This window comes from Furipterus horrens, unplaced genomic scaffold, assembly GCF_987537825.1.
Source record: "Furipterus horrens unplaced genomic scaffold, mFurHor1.1.pri manual_scaffold_9, whole genome shotgun sequence".
Lineage (NCBI taxonomy): Eukaryota > Metazoa > Chordata > Mammalia > Chiroptera > Furipteridae > Furipterus > Furipterus horrens.
In genome coordinates, this window is record NW_028327179.1 from 5,784,139 (window position 1) to 5,804,108 (window position 19,970).

The window sequence follows — 19,970 nt, forward strand, 5'->3', positions numbered from 1 at the left end:
ATCCTGAGCCGGGGTGGGCAGGGTAGCAGATTGGATGACTGGACACTGGCCAGAGCTGCTGCAGGCTAACGCTGCTTTAAACCACCATAGAATTCGGATTTTCTTCTGAGAATGGCGCAAACCTGCTTTTTGACCCGAGGTCCATGAACTTGCGTAGGAAGAATGGTGTACCTGCAGGACAGTGCAGATGTCGCGTTACTTCAGTGACGCACGTGGACAGCAGCCACCATGTATAAGCAGCGTCTACTCCGCTGTCACCAGCAGAAGTCATAGACCTCTCCACTTATTCCTGTTACTGCAGCTTCCTCAAAATGTCATTCAGGACCATTATACCTCATCAGAAATCATGGTAGTTATTAGACCTTAGAATATATCTTGTTATTTTACGCCTGGGGGCCGCCTCTTGTTTTTGTAAGTAAGGTTTATTGGAACACAGCCACGCCCACTTCTGTATGGATCATGGTTGCAGCGGAGACATTCTGGCCTCCAGTGCTTTAAATATTTAAATATCTGGCTCACTCCGGAAAAAGTTTGCTGATACCTGCTCTGCTGAAGCAGCATATATATTACTGTGCTATAATTTTACAAATATCTGGATACCAGTTGGCTTCTTGGCAAGCGTATGCATTTTATTTTAGACATCTAAAAACATTTTTTTCTGAGAAGAGCTCCATAGGCTTCCCAAGATTGCCAAGACATTCATGACTGGGGGACAGAAGAAAGGACAAAGAATCCCGATTGATGGGAACAAAATGGCCTGACTCGTGTTTCTTCTGCCTGAGGTTCCCTCCCCGCCTCTTCATCTGGCAGGTATTCTGGGTTTCTGGTACCCAGGACCGAAGCTGCCTCTGCTTTACAAACGGTGCCGTGAGTCCTGCCGTGCGCTGGGCACAGGCTTTATCAGCACCGTCTAGTCCAGTCCCCATGACTCAGGGCCTCACTGTGCCTGTCTCCGCATCACAGTGACGAATGTCCAGAGGTGCCATCCCGTGCGTGAATGCACTACTGGATAGTCACTGAGCAGCTGCTATGTGCCAGGCGCTGTGCCCAGTGCCCAGGTGACGAAGCTGGGGGTGGAATCAGGCCCGCCTGATACCGGCCTCTGGGTGGCTCTCACCACGACAGGTGTGTTCAGGATGCTACGTGACAGCACTGACGCTTTGGAGCCAGACAGCCAGCTCGGTCACTCCTGCTTCTCTGGCGTTTCTGCCCTCTTTGGTGCCATGGCTTCCACGCCGAAGGCTTACGGCGCCGCCTCCCTCCCTAGCCTGGTGGCTTTGTCTGGAAGAGGCCGTGGAGCAGTATCGCCCAGCTGTGGCAGTGTGCTCGGGTCCCTGCCGATGCCGGGGCCACTGCCACGGCCCAGGAAAGCCGTTCTTGGTGAGCAGGATCTTCTTTCCTGTGAGGGCAGCCCTCTCCTCCAGCCCTTGGTGGATTTCTGAGAACCACGGGCCCTCAGTTGCCCGATGCAACGCAGGTTTAAACATCTGGACGTGTCCTTTAACTGGGGGGTAGTTTAGGCCTGAGGGCAGGGAGAGAGGCCGGCAATCAGGTCTCTGCCTCAGATGGGTGAGAACACTGGCCTGCAGGGGAAGGCCCGCCCCGTGCGGCCCACCCCAGTTTGGGCAGGTCCCTCCTGTCGGCCCGGGAGGCCGCTCTCTCCCCTAGAAACACCAGCAGTCCTCCTCAGCTGGGTGGGCCAGACGGGCACTCACAATATCGGGCAGTTTCCCTGCTTTCTCTCCTTTATTTTTATTTTTTTAAAAACCACGTCGCAGGCGTACAGCCCTGTGGCTGTGATTACCGGGCCAACCGTGTTTTCTCGGGGCGCACACCCCCCGTGTTTTCCATCGGTGTGGACTCCTACTGCAGTCCCGTTGGTTTTGTTTGTTTGTTTGTTTTAACATTATTTCCCAATCACAGTCGACATACTGTTAGTTTCAGGTGTACGGCATAGCGATTAGGCAGGTGGACAAGGGATCCCCCCAATATTTTCCGCACCCACCTGCCACCGCACCTGGTTATATAAATATTATTGACTCTGTTCCCTGTTCTGTACTCGACATTCCCCTGACCCCTTGATCTGCAGTCCTGTTTTGCAAACTACATTTTTCACTTCCCAAAATGTGACGTGTCCTGATGTTATTAAACATTCTATTATAGCAGTATTTTCAAGCCTATGTTCTGTGTCATTGGCCTGCTTTACCATATCTCTATGCATTTTCCTTCATTTGGGGGGATGTGGAAGACTTGGCATATCACTGAGGGTCCAGTCAGAGCCCAGTAACTACCGTTATTTGAACAGGGGACATTTGCAGAAGCCCTGGTCGGTGTGGCTCAGCTGGTTGAAGCGTCATCCGGTGCACCAAAAAGTTGTGGGCTTGATTCCGGTCAGGGCACATGCCTGGGTTGTGAGTTCGATCCTCGGTCAGGTTGTGTACGGGAGGCAACTGATCAATAAATAAAATTTTATTTAAAATTAAAATTTTAATGTAAAGAAACCAGCTAACTGCACAAAAGGGGTAAAAGAAGCTGTAGCAGCCAGGGAGGCCTTTCGTTTGAGGAGGAGCAGACAATTTAAGAGCAGACACTACACTCCCCCCAGAAGGCTCCTGAAAGGGCATGGCTGCCCCCGGGATGTCACCTTGTCTGGGAAGAACGCAGGCCTCTGGTGGGTGTTTGAGCGGCAGCACTGCTTAGACGTGGCCTCCAGTAGGGGACGTGGGGCCTGAAGGTGCAGAAGACCTGAAAGCTTCTGCAGTGAATAGCAGTGCCGGTCCTCCTGCAGGGTCATCTCCGCGCCCTCTACTGGGGAAGTTAGTCATTCTCCCAGGGGGCCAAGGGGACGCACCGCAGCTCTGTTATTACAGACAGGGGCCACGGAAGGTCGGTTTTGGCTTAAGAGACAATGAATGAATGAATGAATGAACGAACAAATGAACGATGGGAATACTTGAATTTTCTTTTAGTGTTTCCTGTGTGTGTGTGTGTGTGTGTGTGTCTATTTTTAAAAAGGCGGCCGTTAGACATCTTTTGTCAGATGCCTGCATCTCTGATGTTTCCATAGAGAAAGATGGACAGACCTCGATTTTGAACATTTTTAAGGCCTTTATGGAACCTTACACAATCACCCACCCGCAATGCGTCCGTTTATTCTCCTTCAAATGCCATCTCTGAGGAAAGGCATATATTTTTGTCACAGAATTTATTCTTTATTGTTTGTTTATTGGGTTGTTAACTTGGAGACTGGAGGTGCTCAGAGCCAGCTGCTGAGGACCGGAGCCTGCAGCCTGACTCAGGAGGCGCCACGCCGCGCCGCGGGGTGCTGGGCGGCAGAGGTGGTGGGGGTCCCCCATCGCCTTGCCCCCCCCCCCTTTAGCTTACTCCCCTTCCACTCTGTGTTTCTGCTGCTGTCATGTTTGTGTCTCTGAAACACCCCCTTCCTCAGATCAGTATTCTTGCTCAGAAACCATAAGCGTTTCCTCTTTGTATATTTTATTGAGAGTTAAGGAGAAGCAGAGGTGACCTTTGACACCAGGCCCTGGGCCTCTCCTCTGTCCATGAGGACAGTGAAGCAGTGACGGTGACATGGCAGGTCCCACCCGGGGCTTCCTTCCTTCCCGTCCCCCGTGCCTTCCGGATTCCCGGGCCCCTGCTGGGTGTCATCCCAGCTCTTACTGTTCTCCCAGGACAGCACCTGCAGTGAGAGATGTTATGGGTTCCTGTCCTCAGCCTCCGTCCCTGTGCGTTTGCTGGTGCCAGCCCCACTGCCTAGGTGGCTAAAACTGTCCCTCAGCTGCTGTGCTCAGGGACACTGGCTGCCCAGACTTCAGGGCTGAGTTTGAGACTCACATCTAAATAATGACCTTCCATTACTTCTTAAGGAATTCTGTGCAGTCCGTCCTAATCCTAGTGTCTTCGAGGGACACGGGCATGACCTGGGTTCTTCTCCCTTGAGCTGAGCGTTTGGTGGCTGGGGGAGCAGACCACTTCCCTACCTTTCCAAATGGGTGCCTTGTTTTGTTTTAAAGCAGTCGTGAACATTGAATAATGCATGTTCCTTTAAGAGAAGTACGTTCTTAAACATACCGTTCTTTACCTTCTACCAGTGGCTGATTAGAACGCTGAGGTGGACAGGCGTCCTCCTCCCTTGTCCCCTCGGGCTCACGGTGTCCCTGTGGACCTGGGAGCTGCCTGCCCACTTCCCTCCGTGCCTTTCACCAGGCCTTAGCCTGACAGAGAGACAGCAAACCTTCCACGTGGAACAGGCCCTTTCCCTTCCCGGTCTCTGCTCACAGCAGACATGTTACTTAATCCTTGTCTTGTTCTTCCAGTTCGGGGAACTGTATTAAGGGTCTCTAGTGCTGTGGAAAATAAAATGACGTAAGAAAAACAGCAGCCGAGAAGAGAATCGAGTGAGGGGCACGAAGAAAGCGTGGCCGGAAAGTCAGACCCAAGTCCTTCGATTAATGGGTGGAGGCAAACTGCCAAAGCTGTAGAGGGGGTGGTGGGGACGTTGTACTTGGTGGTCCGTGACCCTGGGGATGGCCAGAATAGGGCTTCTGGGAAGAGTTCATTGACAACACTCTGCCACCGCTCAGCTCCTTTTCTCCTGGTTTTGGGGGTTCAGGTTTTATTTTTGGGTATTTCTAGCATCCCTCCTCAAACGTTAGTCCTCTGTCTGCAGGCATTGTTCTGTAACCTAGCAACCGGCACATCACATACTGTCCCCAGTTAGTTCCTTCAGCCCGAAGATTCGAAAGGTCACCCAGATGGACACAGGCCACGAGGGATCAGGTGTCCAGGCAAAATCGGTCTTGGTGACGACTGAGCCATGAAGGTGAAGAACAGTGAGCCTACTTTTGCAGAAATGCATCCCAAGTAATGATGTCATCACATCTGGGGCTTGGGGGGGAGAGGAAGAGAGGGAGGGAGGCGGGGGGAGAGAAATCCTTGGCGCTGCCTGCCCTCCAGGGGCCTGATGCTGGGATCACATGTGCCCCCACTTCTGACTTTCTGTTTTCCTTGCTAACGAACAGGAAGGGGGTGGAACTGGAGTTTTTGACCAGGAAATTATTCTTCATCTGTCTGGCAAGATAGAAGGTTGGCATCCTGAGAAAAACAAATGTCAGAGGGAAATATGACAACAATGACAGCTTTCTGCATGAGCTTATTCACCGAGCCACACAGAGGCCCGCGTGTCTGAGCTTGTTCTGTGAAGACTCAGAGACACGGCCCAGCGAGACGCCGGCGGCTGTCAGGGGCTGGCACGGCCGGGCGCTGCTGGGTGCGAGTGCGCACCGCGTGCGGCTGTAGCTGCCAGGCGCGTGTCTTCCTTCTTACACTGTCCGGAGTCGGGACGGCTCCCTGCAGAAATGTCCTTTCTGCTTCTCCCCCATCCCCCACCCCCACCGCCCATCTATTTTTTATTGGCTTTAGTGGGGTGGCATTGGTTAATAAAATCATGTAACTTTCAGTCTCAGTTAACTTGGTACCTGCCCGTGTCTCATCTGTGGCCAGGCAGAGAGTAGTCTAGCCATTCATTTGCCTTGTATTTATTGAGTGCCCAGCACGTGCCAGGCCGTAGATAGTCACTGTTCTGAAAAGGAGCAATATAGTAGTGGTGAACGGTCTCTTCTTACGGGGGCGACGTTCTGAGGGCGGAGGGAGATAGCCAAGGAACAAGATAAGTAAAATCTCTCTCTCTCTCTCACACACACACACACACACACACATACACACACACACACGGGCCGCTCATGAAACAGACCTTGGAGCCTGAGTATGATAAAAGAGTGAGCGTCAGGTTGCCAGAAAGCCTCCTTAGCCATGATGGTCAGCCAATAGGAAAGGAGCATTTGCTAATGTTCCGTTCTTCTGGATACGGACTGTTGACTTGAGTCTTAGACTTAGGATCGCGTAGATCGCACTGTGCTTTCTGCTGATCAGATTCAGATAGAGACTAACTGAAAAGAAGGGCAAGCAGTGATGTCTTTTTGGGTGTTATTTTTGTGCTGAATAATGAACAGCTGACTTTTTTTTGGAGTGTTTGCAGTGTGCCAGACACCATTCCAAGCACTATAAGTGGATTATGTCATTCAGTTCTTGGAACACCCTTAGGAGACAGGCACTGTCCCCATTCTGCACAGGAAGAAGCGGGCACACGGCTATGTCCCTGGTCCTAGAGTCCCCGGGTGACACGCAGTCAAGCCCCGACCTTGCTAACTGGAGACCCTGCTCTAAAGGGACGCTCTATGTGGCCTGCATGGAATTTGTGAAATCGGAGCCAGCAAAGGCCTTCTCCTTCGCTGACCGAGTCTGCACTCCACGCCAGGCACTCCTGAGTGCGCAGAAGGTGTCCTCGGCCCTGATCAGAGGTCCCGCTGACCTTTCCGATGGGGCACAAAGTCTCTGAAGCCCTCGGCCACTAGAGCTTCTCTCTTTGAATCTAGTCTGCCTTCCTGTTGGGACCTGAAGGTTGTTAACGCCCATATTAATAGTTCTTTTACTTATATATTTTTTATTTCAAAACACAAAACCCTGATTAAAAGACACTGTTTCAGAGGGAAGGAAGAGGGAAGGCTCAGGAAGGGATGGGGCCGCTTTCGGGGTGGCAGCCGCTTCCCCGTGGGCACGGAGGGAGCGGCTGACAGGTCTGCTTCTCACCACCTTCTCCCAGTGCTGCCTTGCCCTCCCCAGGGCAGAGAAGAGAAGCTGGGATCAGGTGACGAAGGAGCTTGCGCTGAGGACACACAGCGACAGCGGGCGTTGGAACCCAGCTCTGCCGGTCCGCCGTTTTAGTGCTGTGGTGGTTTTTATGCAAACGATCCTCAGGTCCCTTGGAGCTCAGGAATTGGGGGTCAACATTGCAGGAGTCCCCATGGGGCCTGGGGGCCAGCCGCTTTATTTCATCCTGGCCAGACACCCACTTAGCACCCCGCAACCTGAGGGCATCACAGGGACCCTGGGAGTCTGCAGAGCATTTGTGACAACTGCTCTTAGGCGGTGCTCTCGTGGATAGTGACCCATTGATGCCCTCACCCCTGAGAGGGCAAATGCAGGGTCTAGGTCTTCTTCCTTTTTTCTCTGGAAGTGTAGTGCCACCTGGGGTGGGGAGAGAGGGCCCGGTCCCCGCAACCCCTCCGTGATGGGTGTGAGTTTTCCTCTCCCCCTTTGTGATGGGTGACCCACCACCCCCTCCATGAGTTTGTGCAAGAACTCATGCTCCCACAGCTTTGGTTTTTGACCTTTAAAGTGGGAATCGAGTTATTATGACAGTTAAATCAGCATTACAGAAAACCCACACCAACCCTCGGCCCGGTTCTCTCCCACAGGGGTTAGTTCATTGCTCGGATTAGGAACGCCTCATCCCCGCTCCTAATGTCAGTGAGGAGAGGCTGCTAAGCCCTCCCGGCCTCTTCGCCTCCCCCGCAGCCCCTTTCCAACCTGGCTGATGGTTGGGGAGGATGGCTGAGCCCCGTTTTCCTCCAGGCAGAAGCCTGCCTCCTCTTCCCTGCCCAGGTGTCTAACCCGAGGGCTCGGTGGCTGTCTGCTGCTCCTTGCTCCGAGCCCCCTGCCTCGTAATTACTCAGAAATGGGGTCCGGTAGTGTTTCAGCTTGTGACTCTACCCCCCAATTCATTCAGAAACCGAGCAGGAGAGAGGTGAGGGTCGCCTCTCTAACATTCTGTCATTAGTATGTGCCTCTTCCTCCCCGATTCTCACAGAGTCAGACTTTCAGAGTTGAAAGATTTTTTTTTTAAATGACAAATTCATTCCACCGTGTCATTCCGGCGCCTGCCCGCGGGTGGTCACTGAGCCCCTCCCTGCTTGCGCATTTCCCCTGATTTTCTCAAGGGGCGCCCGAGGTGTCTGCCCGGGGGGCTCTGGCTTGGACTGCCATTCCCCATGGAGGGTCTGGTCCCGCGGTGCCAGGCTCTCGGGCCTGCGTGTGCGCAGTGTGCAGCGGGCAGGTTAGGTTTTCCTGGGGAGACAGGATGGGCCTGAAGCCTGGCGGGAGGCACGCACATTCTCCGTGTTTCTGGCATCGATCCTGAGACACTTCCAACCACCTCCATGGGCCTGCCACATCCTGGGCTACACGAGGCAGGAGAAGGAGCCTCAGAGCACATGGTTAACTCCTCCCACCCCACCCCTGCCTGGGTGCTCCCGAGTGGGGCGGATGGGAGCCTGCAGAGGTGCGAGTCCCAGGAGGTGGCCTCCTGAAAGCTGAGTGCAGTGCATGCGCCGGTGGCAGGAAATAACACGGGCCACAAAATTCTGCTTTCGGCACCAGCACTGCTGAGGAGCACCCAGAGCCCTGTGCAGCGGACGTGGACGGACTAGGAACCTGGTCATGCCTGTGCTTTGTGCTTGACTTTAAGGCAACGTGCGGTGGGAGCTGACCAGTGATACGACCCCAAGCCCCTTAATAGCCTTTAAAGAAATAATAGCTCTGGGGACGCCTAATCCACCCTCCGCCACGCTGACCTTTTTAAAGTGTTCAGTTCAGGGGTGGCTAGTGTATTCATAGATATGGCAAACCATCACCACAGTCAACGTGAGTGTTTCAGACGCTCGGGAAAGAAACCCTGAACCCGTGAGCATGCGGGCTCCAGTCCCCGGTGCCCCCCACCTTGGGAAACCACTAACCTGCTTCCTGTCTCTGTGGATTTGCCTCGACTGGACATTTCGTCGGGGGCATCGTACCAGATGCAGACTTTGCGTCTGGGTTCTTTCCCTTAGCGCAGCGTTTTCAGAGTTCCCCGTGCTGTAGCATGTGTCAGTACTTCATGTCTCTTCATGGCTGAGGAACACGCCATCGGAGGGGCATGCGCATTGGTTCATGCGTGCTTCGGTGCCTGGGCCCTCTGGTCAGGTGGTTTCCCTTTCGTGGCTGCTATGAATAATGTCTCTGAACATTCACGTACAGTCGTGTGGACATATGTTTTCAATTGTCTTGAGTACGTATTAGAAGACTTACTAGCTCATAGCGCTTTAAAAACCTTTACAATCACTTTTTTGTTTGCTATTTTGGGCCCCATATTCCCATTCTTTGGATATATATTCACTTCCTTTGTGCCGAATGCTGTCTGTGACTTGATACAAAGTTAGCACATCTGGTACCCAGTTTAAAGCCCTTTGTAGAACTAATTAAAAATGATTCAAGTGAGGACAAACAGAATCATAAGAATGCTTATTATAGTCTCCACTAGGTTATATTTGCCTTGCCCTCCTCTTTACCAAGCTTCGACTGGAAGATTTACAAAGGTTTTTCTTTTTCTTTTCCAGAATCGCAATGAAATAAAAAATGGAACTATCCTTCGATTAACTACATCTCCAGTAAGTTGATCTTCGTTTCCAGCTTCCCAGTGAATGCTGTTCCTCTTTACGTGATTATGAATATTAATTTTGGAAGCTGACTTTAGTGCAACACAGGAGGTTTCTGGAATGGCCTCCCAGGCAGTTTCTGGGTAATCAATCCTACATCTCCCATGGCAGGCAAGGAAGCCTTTGTTCCAGAAGTGCCTATAAACTGACTTTCGGGCTGAGTTTGGTGGCCGTCTCCCCAATTCTCATATTAGAGGTGGGATAATTCAGCTACTCCGACGGGTTTTTATCCATCCTCCTGCCATGGGAGCAAATGCAGACCACAAACACAGCAGACCAAACCAGAGGCAGCCTATCACGTCCCCATAAAGCCAGAGGGTGTGCATGTGCGTGTGTATGCGTGCGTGTGTGTGTGTGTGTGTGTGTGTGTGTGTAAGAGAGGGTTTCAGTATTTTCCAGGTTGGTCAGTTATAACAGTTCGTAAAAATGTAGTTTAAGAACTGTTTGTACTTCTGTTTCATTGACAGCAGATTCTGGATGAAACGCTTTTAAAATCTTCTAAACCAAAGCTGCCATACAAAATGCTAGAGTATATAGACTCCTGGCCACGCCGCCTATCTTTATGTGTCTTCCTTGCTTGTGCATCCTTTAGGTCGTACCGTTTGCATATTTAAATGACAGTATTTCACAGTGCATGTTATTGCTTTCCTAAAAAACAATCTGCACCAAATACACCAAGTGTTACTATTTCCACTCTGCGTAAGTGATGAAAACTGTGTCTAACTCTCATTTTCCGTCTCTGCTGAAGCCATGTGCCGGGCTAAAAATAAATGTAAAAATTGGGAAAGCATCTGGCTAAAATTAAAGTGTGGGCACTGTGACTGCCGCAGATTCTTCTTGCTGAAAATTATATTAGAGAGACTTAAAACCTCCTGCACATGCTACCCGGTAACATCTTGAACCTGAACCCAGTGATGAGTTCAATGGGACGCATTGCTGGACTTGGCTGGACTTCCGCTCGCTGCCTTCTTTGCCGCTTCATGGTAATTATAATTTATACTCATTTTCCAGTGGCCACATGATGAGCCGAGACATTTTTGTCTAACTTAGCATTGATCGCCTTACTTTAGTCAGCAAGAATTCATGTGAATTTGACCTTCAGAGAGCCTGGTTCCTCTTGGTTGCTAGAGTTCCTATTTATCCTGCTACAAACCGCTCCTTTGCTTGCTGGGCAGAAAGAGTGCCTCTCACATTTTATTTCACTATGGAATTAGAAGAGCTCTATTTTTAATTTTTGTTTTAAAATCTAGGCCTTCTCTAAGCCAAAGAAGAAGTCAGTTCTCTCTCTTCTTTTTTTTTTATTTCTTTTATGGCCACGTGCTCATGAACACAGTTTCCACAGCGCTAAGCCGCTCCTTGAGAGAAGGCTAGGTGTTCGGCAGAGTGAAGTTATTCAGCCTCCTGGAAGGAAACACACTGTCCCCAAGGCATGGCTTGACTGTGTCAGGCACAGTGGAGTTTGTCCTGTTCAAGCAGTGACCTTCACAGTCCCAGCACGGAGAGGGACAGACGTGAACACTGTGCACAGGCAGTGTTATCAGCTGAAGTCCACCTTTTCTAAAGCGCAGTGAACCCAAACTGGAGTCCCTAGAGGAGCCGTAAAGATGCTGATGTCTGGGCCTTTCATGAGAGGCTGAGATAGGATATCTGGGAGTGGTGTTCAGGAATCTGCCTTGTACGAAAGCACTTTATGGTTGGCGACGGCTGCAGTGTCTAGAATTGGGAAGTACTCTATAAGCGAGATATTTGGATTTGTAAACTTCACTTGTTTCTGGTAGATTTTTGTGTGTCTGTGTTTAACTGGAAAATATGGTACAGCATATGCTCTCTCTTTCACTTTTTACATGTACACTGAAAATATGTTTAAAAAAAACTGTCTCCATCGAATTTGCCCAGAAGTGTTGAGAGCCACAGAGAGACCAGCACTTGGGGTTATACTAGCTCTTCTGGCCCCTTCCTCTCCCACGGCTGAACTCGCTCAAGAACTCAGATGCACCCACATGCATGCACACCCCCCACATGCATACACACACACGCACATACATGCACACACTCCTGTTTTAGACTATGTGCCACTGGGCTGAGTTGACCTCCCCTCTATCAAGGGCTGAGTTGACCTCCACTCTCTCAAAGGTGGCATTTCTCTTGATTTTTGTGGATGGATTTGTTTTCTGCCTTCCCCTGTTATGGAACAACCCCTTCTGGGCTGTTTCTAGCAAAACAGAGGGTTAATAAGAAAAAAATCTAAAAAAGACCTGCATTGTTATTCTTATAGAAGCCCTTACACTTGACTGATGGTCCCCCTCTGCGTTGCATACACCTTAGACAGTCACTGGCGTGGCCAGGTAAACATGTGCGTCTTTCAGGTGTTATGTCTTTATCCATCTCCCCAGGATCGTGGAAATGTAGCCATGGTTGTGCCCAGGAAATGTGTGCAAAGGTGTGTGTGTGTGGGAGCAGCCAGGGTTTGGGGAGTTTTCGAGGCTGCCGCTCAGCAGCGTTTTCTTCTACCTGCTACGGGAATAACAGCTGTGCCAATGGACTTGGAGGTCACCTGCTGCCTGAAGCCGAGTTTAAGCACATTTTGGCTACTGTTCTATTAGAAGGAGCCTGGGGTTGCCAGATCATTGTTGTTCCTTTCCTCAAATTTCCTTTTAAAAAACTGTCTTGATGAATCTGTTTGTCGTCTTACAGCGTGAAAAGCCTGTCTCGGTACAACACACAACCCGGCAGCCGTAAACAAAAAGATTGATAAAGCTTTATGTTTGGGAAGAATTCCAGAAGCGAAGTCAGAAAAAGCAAACGAGGAAAAACAACTGGCATTATGCATGACACACAGAGGGCTAAGTCCTCGGCTTGCAGGAATTATAAATAAATAAGCAAACTTGCCCCAAAACAGATGACGAAAATGGATAAGCAAAAATGATCTGTATATTTCTCTACATTGGTGTCATTTTATCTCTGTCGATCTATGTGTCTATATATCTACTTATCCTGGCAGGCAAAGCCAGGATAAATATAAATATAAGTAAAAATATCCATGTATATCTAGATCTATAGCTATAGATAATAGGTATATATATGCAGCTGTGTCTATAAATAATAAGGATATAGAGAGGTCTATAACTATATATACATGAAAGAAGAAGCTCAATCTCTCTCTTAAAAGAGATGAAAATCTGTACTCGTGGGAGGTGAAGAGCTACAATGTTGTGAGTATAAGTGGGATCTGCCCCTCTGAAGGGAATGTAGCTGGGTCCACCCGAGCTTAAAATACACGTGTCTTTGTCCTGACCGCTGTACCTCTGGGCGTTTATCCAACAGAGAGACTCCTAAGGACAGCCCCCCCTCCCCACAGCCTCATAGGGTTGTGTGCGCCATTGTTTTTTGCAGCCAAAAACTGAAATCCTGGTAATTATCAGTTGGGACTGTTAAGTCCATTAGGTCATATCCATGTGACAGAACAGTGTGTAGCGAACTGTAGCAACAATGTGGCATGTGCTGCCTTCGGTGATGTCACCGCATTATAGTGTTAAGCGCAGAGGCAGGTTGCAGATCCTCCCGGATAGAGTGACCCCGGCTAGGTACATGGAAAGGAGACGTACAAATGCAAGATATGTTCCTTCTCCAGGGTACCTGTACGATGGTTAACATCAGGTTTGCTTTATTTTTATTTTATAATGTCTGGTAGTACTTACAGGTGTTTGCACCATGTGCTGGTACTATTGTAATTAAGTAAATAAACACAGATATCATAAAGTCACTACAGTGCATAGGAGGTGAATCATAACATTCTGTGCTACAAACATGTCAGTATGTCAAACTGAGCGATTTTTGAGAGCCCTTTTGTGTATGACCAGAATTCTTCTTGCCCGTTATTTTGGCCATGCAGATATCATAAGTAAAACTGCTCATCAGATACCTACTATTGCTTTGTCAGTGCTAAGCATAATTCTCCCTTTCTGTCTCTCTTGTTTGGGGACAATATTAGAAGCATTCCAGCAAGAGGGCCTGTCACACTGATTTTTGGGTCTAGGTAGTCTGGCAGAAAGAAAAATGGTGTCATCTCGGTCCCTCATGGATTCAGGTTATCAGAGAGTCATGACAATAAGACCATTAACAATTGTTAAACCAAGTTTTCTCTGCTGATGTGAGAAACTGTGAAAAGGTGGTAAATGTTGGAAGTTCTAGTCCTCGCCATTGTTCTGTGAGCCTACGTCAGAGAGAAGCAGCCAGGAGAGGCCTCTAGGCCGAGAAGGGACAAGCTCACCGGCGGCTGCCCAAGAGCAGATGGCGGCGTGGCCAGGGGACAGGTTAGGTGAAGGCGGCCTGGGCTGCCTGCGGCATGGGGGGCCTGCGGGACGCTTCGGAGGGACAGCGCCCTGACTTCCTGCGGGTGGAGGCGGTGAGGTGACCCTGGCGTTCGGCCGAGGTCAACAGGGGTGCTGTTGGCTGGGTAGAAGGTTTGGGAAGGGGACAGCCAAGAGCTTGAGATGCCCGTTATGTGTCCAGGAGGACCCATCGACCAGGCAGTCAGGCATGTGCATTTGGCAGCCATCAGCACGTACGTGACAGGGAAGGCCGTGGGCTGGACGGGGTCGCCGGAAGGCAGGCAGAGCCCTGGGCACACGCGCAGGTTTAGAGGAGGAGCCGCCCAGGAAACCACGAGAAGGAAGTGTTTCCAGGAGGAGGGAGCCCTGAGGTGTGTCGAAGGCTGCTGAGACCCTAGGGAAGGATGCTGATGGCGTCCTGGAGACCCGCCCCCGCCCTGCAGGGGTGAGGATGGACGCATCACTGGGGTGGGGGCAGAGAGGCAGCAGCTTGGGACCCCCCCCTTCATTGCTGAGCTTTTGCAGAACACAGGAGCCGTGAAATGAGCCCGTGGCTGGAGGGGAATGGGGTCGAGGGATGTTCCCACGTTTGTTTGGCTTTTTTGCGACCAGAACTTTGGGAGATTTCTGCAGCTGAAAACGACCTGCTGCGTGCGGACAGAGACCCTGATGGTACAGGAGGAAGGGGGGTGATTTAGAAGGAGGGTACCTGAGGGGGCCAGAGGGGCAGGGATAGAGAGCCCCAGGGAGGACTGGCCTTTGTAGGAAGCGGGGAACCAGGGAACAGCACCAGGAAGAACACAGCAGAGCCTGAGAGGAGAGGTGGCGGGGGCTGGGCTCTTGGAAGTGGGAAGATGAAGGACCTCCCTGCTGATTGCTTAGATTTCCTCAATGAAATGTGAGGCAAGATCCCCGGGGGGCGTGGGGGGTGCAGGGCTGGGGGGCGGGGCGTTAAAGGTGTGAAGGGGTCCTTTGCAGGGACATCCAGACACTCCAGGAAAGTGCGGTTAGGTTGCTGGGCAATATGAGCGCACATTTGAAAATACCTGTGACGCCTGGGCACTGAGGACGCTTTAGACAACCTCCTCATTGGCGTCCTGGGTCTGGAGCCGTACTGGGAATTCCTTGGGGATAATTTTAACCCAGACCTTCAAGAACACTGGTGGGGAGGAAGGTGGATTTCTGGGCAGCTCTTGGAATGGCCCAGAAGGAAACAGGTTTTCTATCCTCAGAACAACACCAGAAAATAACTTACATCCTCTCACCGCCCACACGGCTACTGGACTCTCTTCATTTGTGCTGACTACTTGAAAAATCAGAACTCAGGCTATTTTAGTTTTTAATAACGTTGCTCTCCCCTGCACATGTAAACATTTTGCAGCGTCATGGAAAATTTGAAGAGTGAAGCTTGCTGCCCAGAAAGTTATGCAGAATATTAGAATTCATAAATAACCACAGGCGATATCTTGATTTGTTTCTTTTGGTCATTTTGTGCAAATATATGTACATATATGTGCATATGTATTTATTAATTTATGCATTCGTTTAGTGGAATTGTTTTGTACTTCTGGTAAATGCCAGCCACTGTTCTAGGGACTGGGAATAAAATGGGGAGGAAGACTGACAAATTCCTTCCTCTGTACACACATAGCCTTGCCCATAGACAATAAAACACGATACATTTGCATCATGGGGATGTGCCCAAGGCTATTTTACATTCTCTGAAGGTTTCCTTTTTAATCCCATGTAGTATTTCGTCCTGTGAGACGTCAGGGGGCATTTAACCATTGTCCTGTGTAGAACATCGTGACTGCCTCTGTTTGAATTCGGATGCTATTTGAAGGGCTCCAAAGGTGCCACACATCTGTCTCTGATGGGTGAGCGCAGCCTTTCAGTCACGGAACTGCATCGCCAGCCAGGACTCCCCCTGGGCGCTGCTCACGCACACCTTACGCCGCCAGCCTGGCTCTGGGGGCCTCTTCGGTCTCACGGCTTCCTCTGCCCCCCTCGCCCACCCACCGCAGACCCACTGGTTCTCTGTCGCCCCTCTGAACACTCCAGGGTTGTGCCTCCTGTTATTCCTTTGTATAAACCCTTCCCGCTGCCCAGAAATCCCTTCACTTTGTGTGGAATCCAAAAAAACAGAAAAATAAAACAAACAAAATTGAAACAGACGCGAAGACACGGAACAGAATGATGGTGGCCAGAGCGGAGGGGGTTGGGGGGCTGGGAGAGAGAGATGAAGGGATGAAGGGGTACAAATTGGGGGTCACAAAACAGTCACAGGGATGCAAAGGGCAGTGCAGGGAATACCGTCCGTGATATTTATGTAACTAGGCGGGTGCTAGACTGACTGAGCGACCCCTTTGTAAGTTACATGACTGTCTAGCCACTATGCTGACACCTGAAATGAATACAAAATCATATTGACTGTCAACTGTAAGTGAAAAATAAAACTATCTGCTGGTAAAAATGTTTTTTAAAAAATCCTGCCACTAAAAAGGAAACAGAGAACTTCAGCTTCCTCCTCCTCCCTGTGGCTGGCTTCTTGTGACCAGCTCTCTGCTTCAAAGTCACCCGTCAGGCAGCTTGTCACTGAAACTGCGCTGTCTTAAAAAGCCATCCGCCGCGCTGTGTCCCGGCCCCAGCTTCAGGTTCTGCTGTAAAACTCCCGTGTTTGCAGTCTCCTGGCTGATGTGTTTGTTGCTCACTCCCATCTGTTGGAGACTCCCCAGGACCCCGCGGCTCTGTGGCCCTGTCCCAAATGCGCAGAACAGCGCTACCCTCCCAGGGGACACTTTCCAGACAATTTCTTCCATCAGGAGCGAGGAGTCTGTCTTTGATTTTGAAGGGGCGCAGCTTGGAGGTGGGAAACTGTAAGACCGGTCTGACCAGAGCCCCAGTAAAATTCTCTGCAGTGTGATTTTTGACCATCCCTGATGCCGAAAAAGTACGTTCTCCTTACCGACGCCTGATAGTTTAATAATACAACTTTTATTCCCACGTTAATTTTTATAGTAAGAATCTCATACCCAGATTTTTTAGAAATTAGGCGAGGTAAAAAGAAAACATATCTAGTTCCATTTTTGAGTACTGATTATTGTCTTAATGACTGTAGTCAACGCAAACTCTCCTCCCCACCCCCCGCCCTTCGTCTTCATCTTTTCTAATTTCCGATGCAACGTGTCAGGTTTGGGCTGTAACACGTGGGGACCACAGTCTGTCTCTGACCAGCCTAAAGAGTTGCGTTGGTCTTCCTGTTGAATCCCATTCTGTCCCCAGGGCTACATCCAGGGGACCGTGAAGGGGGGGCTGGGCGTGGAGGGAGGGGGCTGGGGGGTGGGGTCCCTTTGCTCCCAGGACCTGTGCAGACTCCCTTTCTCCACTGAGCAATCTTAACCCTGTTACAGGCCGCGTGGGGTCCCTCAGGTGTGTGTCATCAGTTCCTGTTCAGCAGCAGAGCCTCCCTGTTGGGCTCAAACACCCATCTTCCCCGGCCTCTGAAACCCGATGCAATTTCAAAGGAGAAAGCAGGTCCCTGAGAGGGAGAAATGAGGAGAACCATTGCGATTTTGAGTCGAAGAAGAACTCCAACAGATGTTGAGTTATTTCTATTCAGTAAAAAAAAACCAGGCAGGAACCTTTAATAATCTTTTTTTCTTGCTGCTTGCCCTGACTGAAAGATAGAGATGAAAATCTTCCCCGGTGAATGAGAAATATAAATGACAAGTTATTATCCAGAAACTCAGCTCGCCCTGTGTATTTCCATCCTGCCTGTACACGCCGAATACCAATGCCTCGAAAAAAAACCTAGTTCTAGGCAAAGCTACTGATTGGGTCCCCTGATCATCTTGTTATAAATCAGTGCAGTCCGTAGTGAATGAATGGGCGGCACACGTTGTGGGAAAATGACATTTGCATCATTGTTGTGCTGTGGGTGAAGACTGTCAGTACCCCAGAAAGGCTGTCGGGTGTCTAATGGCGCTTCTGAACGCCGTGTGGACCCAGTTATCGCTCAGAATATTGACGGAACTGGTGAATATGCTGTATAAAGTGGGGTGATTGCTTAACTAAGCAAAAGGCTTTCTGTCCTGTAGAGATAAAAATTTTACTTAAAAGGTAAACATGTTCCCCATTGCCTCCTCCTCACTGCCACCCGTGTTCTGTGTCTGGGGCTGCCCTGTTTCTGGGGAACGTTCTTTTCCGAGAGACGGAAATACAGGGGCCGAGAGGCAGTTGCTCCTTTCCTGTGGTGAAATGGACAGGCAGGACTCGCATGTGACGCGGGGCTGGAAACCAGCCTGGGGCCGCGTCAGACACATCTATTCCTGTGCTTTGTTTCTCAGTGAATGAAACACTGATTTTTCTTGTGGTTTCCTCTGTTTTTGCCTCGGAAAGGCCCAGAGCGCTCAGCAGCTCCATGAACGCATCCAGTCGTCTAGTATGGACTCCAAGCTGGAAGCCCTGAAGGACTTGGCCAGCCTGTCCCGGGACGTCACCTTTGCCCAGGAGTTTATAAACCTGGACGGCATCTTCCTGCTGACCCAGATGGTGGAGAGCGGCACCGAGTAAGCACCTTCCCTCCGGACTTCCCGAATGTCCTGCCCTTGCTAGGGCTTCGGACGTTTGTTACTTTCCGTACATTGCACTTTATGGGTTTAAAGACCAGAAGCCGACCAGACTCAGGAAAAATAAAGAATGGTCTTCAAGATAGGGAGCGGGTTTGTCAGTTCAGTATCACCATACTGTCTACCCACCAACGAGGTAGAATTCTATAAGATAACCTGAAATTTCAGATTTATGAGGACAAAGCGAAGGGCCTTTCCAACACTAAAATAATAATTCTATGAACTAGAAAGCCCTTACATCCCTTGTCTGTCCACAAGAAAATTTCTTTTCCCTGACTCAGTGTAAAAAAAAAAAAAAGAATGACTTCTTCAGTTTCAGAGTCTTAAACCTGGTCAAACATAGTATCCCTGAAGGAAGTTTTTAAAAATTAATGTTTGAATAATGAAAGGCATGACCTTAATTACCTAAAATTAAAAGCAATAAACATTTATTTCATGCCAACTGGGCCAAAACGTCCAAGTTGGGAGTGCTTAGAAAGATGTGAGACTTGCCGTCCCAAAACGTATGGGGGCAGAAGTCAGTTGAGGGGGAATTCCTTCCGAGGCCTTGGCGTCTCTAGAGGTGGGACCAGAGCTTTCAGGAACCTTACAGAAGGGGTGTTAGTCACTGGGCCTTGAAGGAGCTTGGTCCCATCATGAGCCAGAAAGAGATGGGCGTTTCTACAAGGGAGCTCACCTTCTGGGGGAAGCCTTTGACTCTCTGGTGGAGTTGGGGAGTGTAAGGAGCCGGATGAGTGTAGCTCCTCCATGTGGGGACAGAAAACTCCCCGGACCCCTGGCTGCCAGGGCGGGGCCGCAGGAAACTGGTCTTTCCCACGTGGTCAGTGCCGCTGTGAGAGCGGGTGGGTTCCAGCCTGTGAAAGTGCTGACTCAGCTCGTTACCTATTAATGTGCTCAGTGGCTAACGGGCAGAGCTGGGCGGATATTTATTCAGAAAGCGTGTCCTTGAGAGTTGGGGTTTAAACCTGGGTCTTTTCAGTCTCTCTTCAGTCCCTGGTGATTCGAAGAATAAACTGGTGACTGTAGGTTGGAATCTTCTCAGCCCCCTCCTTCCCTCGGTTCCTCTCTTCCTTCCTGGCTCTTCCTACACAGGGTATTACTTAGCCTCTGCAATTGGCACCAGTGAAAGATTCTTTTTTTCCCTTCTTATTGAAAGAGAGGATGTTTTATAGCAACAGGAATAGCTCCCCACGAGCATGTTCCGTAGAGTTTGGAGCTGGGGGTCCTACCTCATAGACACGTAGAGGCAATGTTTGAGAGGGAATGTGGGGGAGATGAACAAATCTCAGGACTGGCAAGCAGGAGACTTGGGTGTCTGGGAAGGGCCAGCTGTCGGCAGGTATCATTTATTTTTCGAATGAAAACTAAAACGCTGCTCACGAAACATCTGGCGAACATCAGTGTGGAGTAGGCGCGGAAAACCTGGCTGCTGGGTGTGACCCGAACCCAAAGTGGTTGCTCTCAACTGGGGTTGAAACAGCTGGAGGGAAATTGAATGAGTTGAGGGGTCCACATGGCCTGACTAAGGGCCTCTGTCTGTGCCAGAGGCGCCAGGCTGAACCCCAGTGTGGCCGGTGGGAGGTCCCCCCTTCCGTGTGGCTGGTGATTGCAAACACCTTTGC

At 50.2% G+C, this 19,970-nt stretch overlaps 1 protein-coding gene across 1 annotated transcript in view; it reads left to right on the forward strand.

Moving 5' to 3' along the window:
- The window catches only part of ELMO1 (engulfment and cell motility 1), a 341,907-nt gene that overhangs the window by 41,948 nt on the left and 279,989 nt on the right, over positions 1-19,970 (forward strand). The window contains exons 5-6 of the mRNA XM_090287018.1: positions 9,291-9,341; positions 18,119-18,288. Coding sequence (XP_090143144.1) covers positions 9,291-9,341; positions 18,119-18,288 — 221 coding nt within the window. The remainder of the gene's footprint in view (positions 1-9,290; positions 9,342-18,118; positions 18,289-19,970) is intronic.